The following is a 920-nucleotide window of genomic DNA, read 5'->3' as shown; positions in this document are numbered from 1 at the left end:
TTGTGTTGTTCCAGCCATTTATCTCTGCAGCTTTGTATGCTCATGTGGTGCAGGGGAAGAAGAAAGAAGATGTTCTACAAACAATTAACAAGTCTCTAACATACATAGCTCAAAATCTTACTAAGACCACGTACCTTGCTGGGGTAAGTGTAAAAATTATTGCCATCAACCCTAAATATGGTATTGTGTTTTTATCAAGTAAAATCCTTTCCTAATAAACATAACTGTGTAACTTTCAGAACTGAATGGACAGAAATATAAATAATGTTTGAGGTAAAACAGATGTGATCCATGTATTTTAGCTGTTTCCTTGAACTTCTGGCCTAGAATCAGGAGCCAAGCAAAGTTGCTTCCCTTTGATTTCCCTTTCATCATAACTGTTTGCAGAAATTTTTCTGCATAACACTAAAAACTCTTACAAAGTTACTGCTGCAGACTCATGTAGCAGACATGTTTTTTTGCCAGACTTATCTTTTTATTTTTGTTCATTTGCAAAGGGGTTTTATTCCTTTTGTAGATTTTTTTTTAGGACATTAAAATGATTTGTTTCAGTAGCATAATTTTATCGTTGCAGTGTAAAGAAGGGCTCAACCCTCTTTTATAGTTTTATGGCTGCCTCCGCCCTTTCACTTTGTCCAGGTGACTATTTATTAGTAAATACACAAATATAGCTACTTAGTTGCTACAGCTATTCAACAACCCATTGGCCTGGAATCCAAACCAGACTTCCTGAATTTTCCCACTCAACCACTTTTTCAGGACATTTAAAAATATATGAGCTGTTCTAGCAGAACCATGTTAAACTAAAACAAAGAAACATATTGAACAAACGTTTAAATCATTCCAAAACTTTCCCATATACTTAGACTAAATCTGCCTTTAAAACATCATACCTTTACTATATGTTGCACCACTAAGCT

The 920-nt window shown here is 34.6% G+C and overlaps 1 protein-coding gene across 1 annotated transcript in view; it reads left to right on the top strand.

Annotated features, from left to right (window-relative positions):
* Nucleotides 1-920, top strand: part of MARS1 (methionyl-tRNA synthetase 1) — a gene marked incomplete in the record, with an annotated part of 16,821 nt that overhangs the window by 2,727 nt on the left and 13,174 nt on the right. Inside the window, 1 exon segment of the mRNA XM_072407410.1 lies at nt 15-143. Coding sequence (XP_072263511.1) covers nt 15-143 — 129 coding nt within the window.

The sequence above is a fragment of the Pyxicephalus adspersus genome, chromosome 1, assembly GCF_032062135.1.
Source record: "Pyxicephalus adspersus chromosome 1, UCB_Pads_2.0, whole genome shotgun sequence".
Classification (NCBI taxonomy): domain Eukaryota; kingdom Metazoa; phylum Chordata; class Amphibia; order Anura; family Pyxicephalidae; genus Pyxicephalus; species Pyxicephalus adspersus.
The sequence above is the reverse complement of the archived record's forward strand: the minus strand, read 5'-3'. Positions and strand labels throughout refer to the sequence as shown.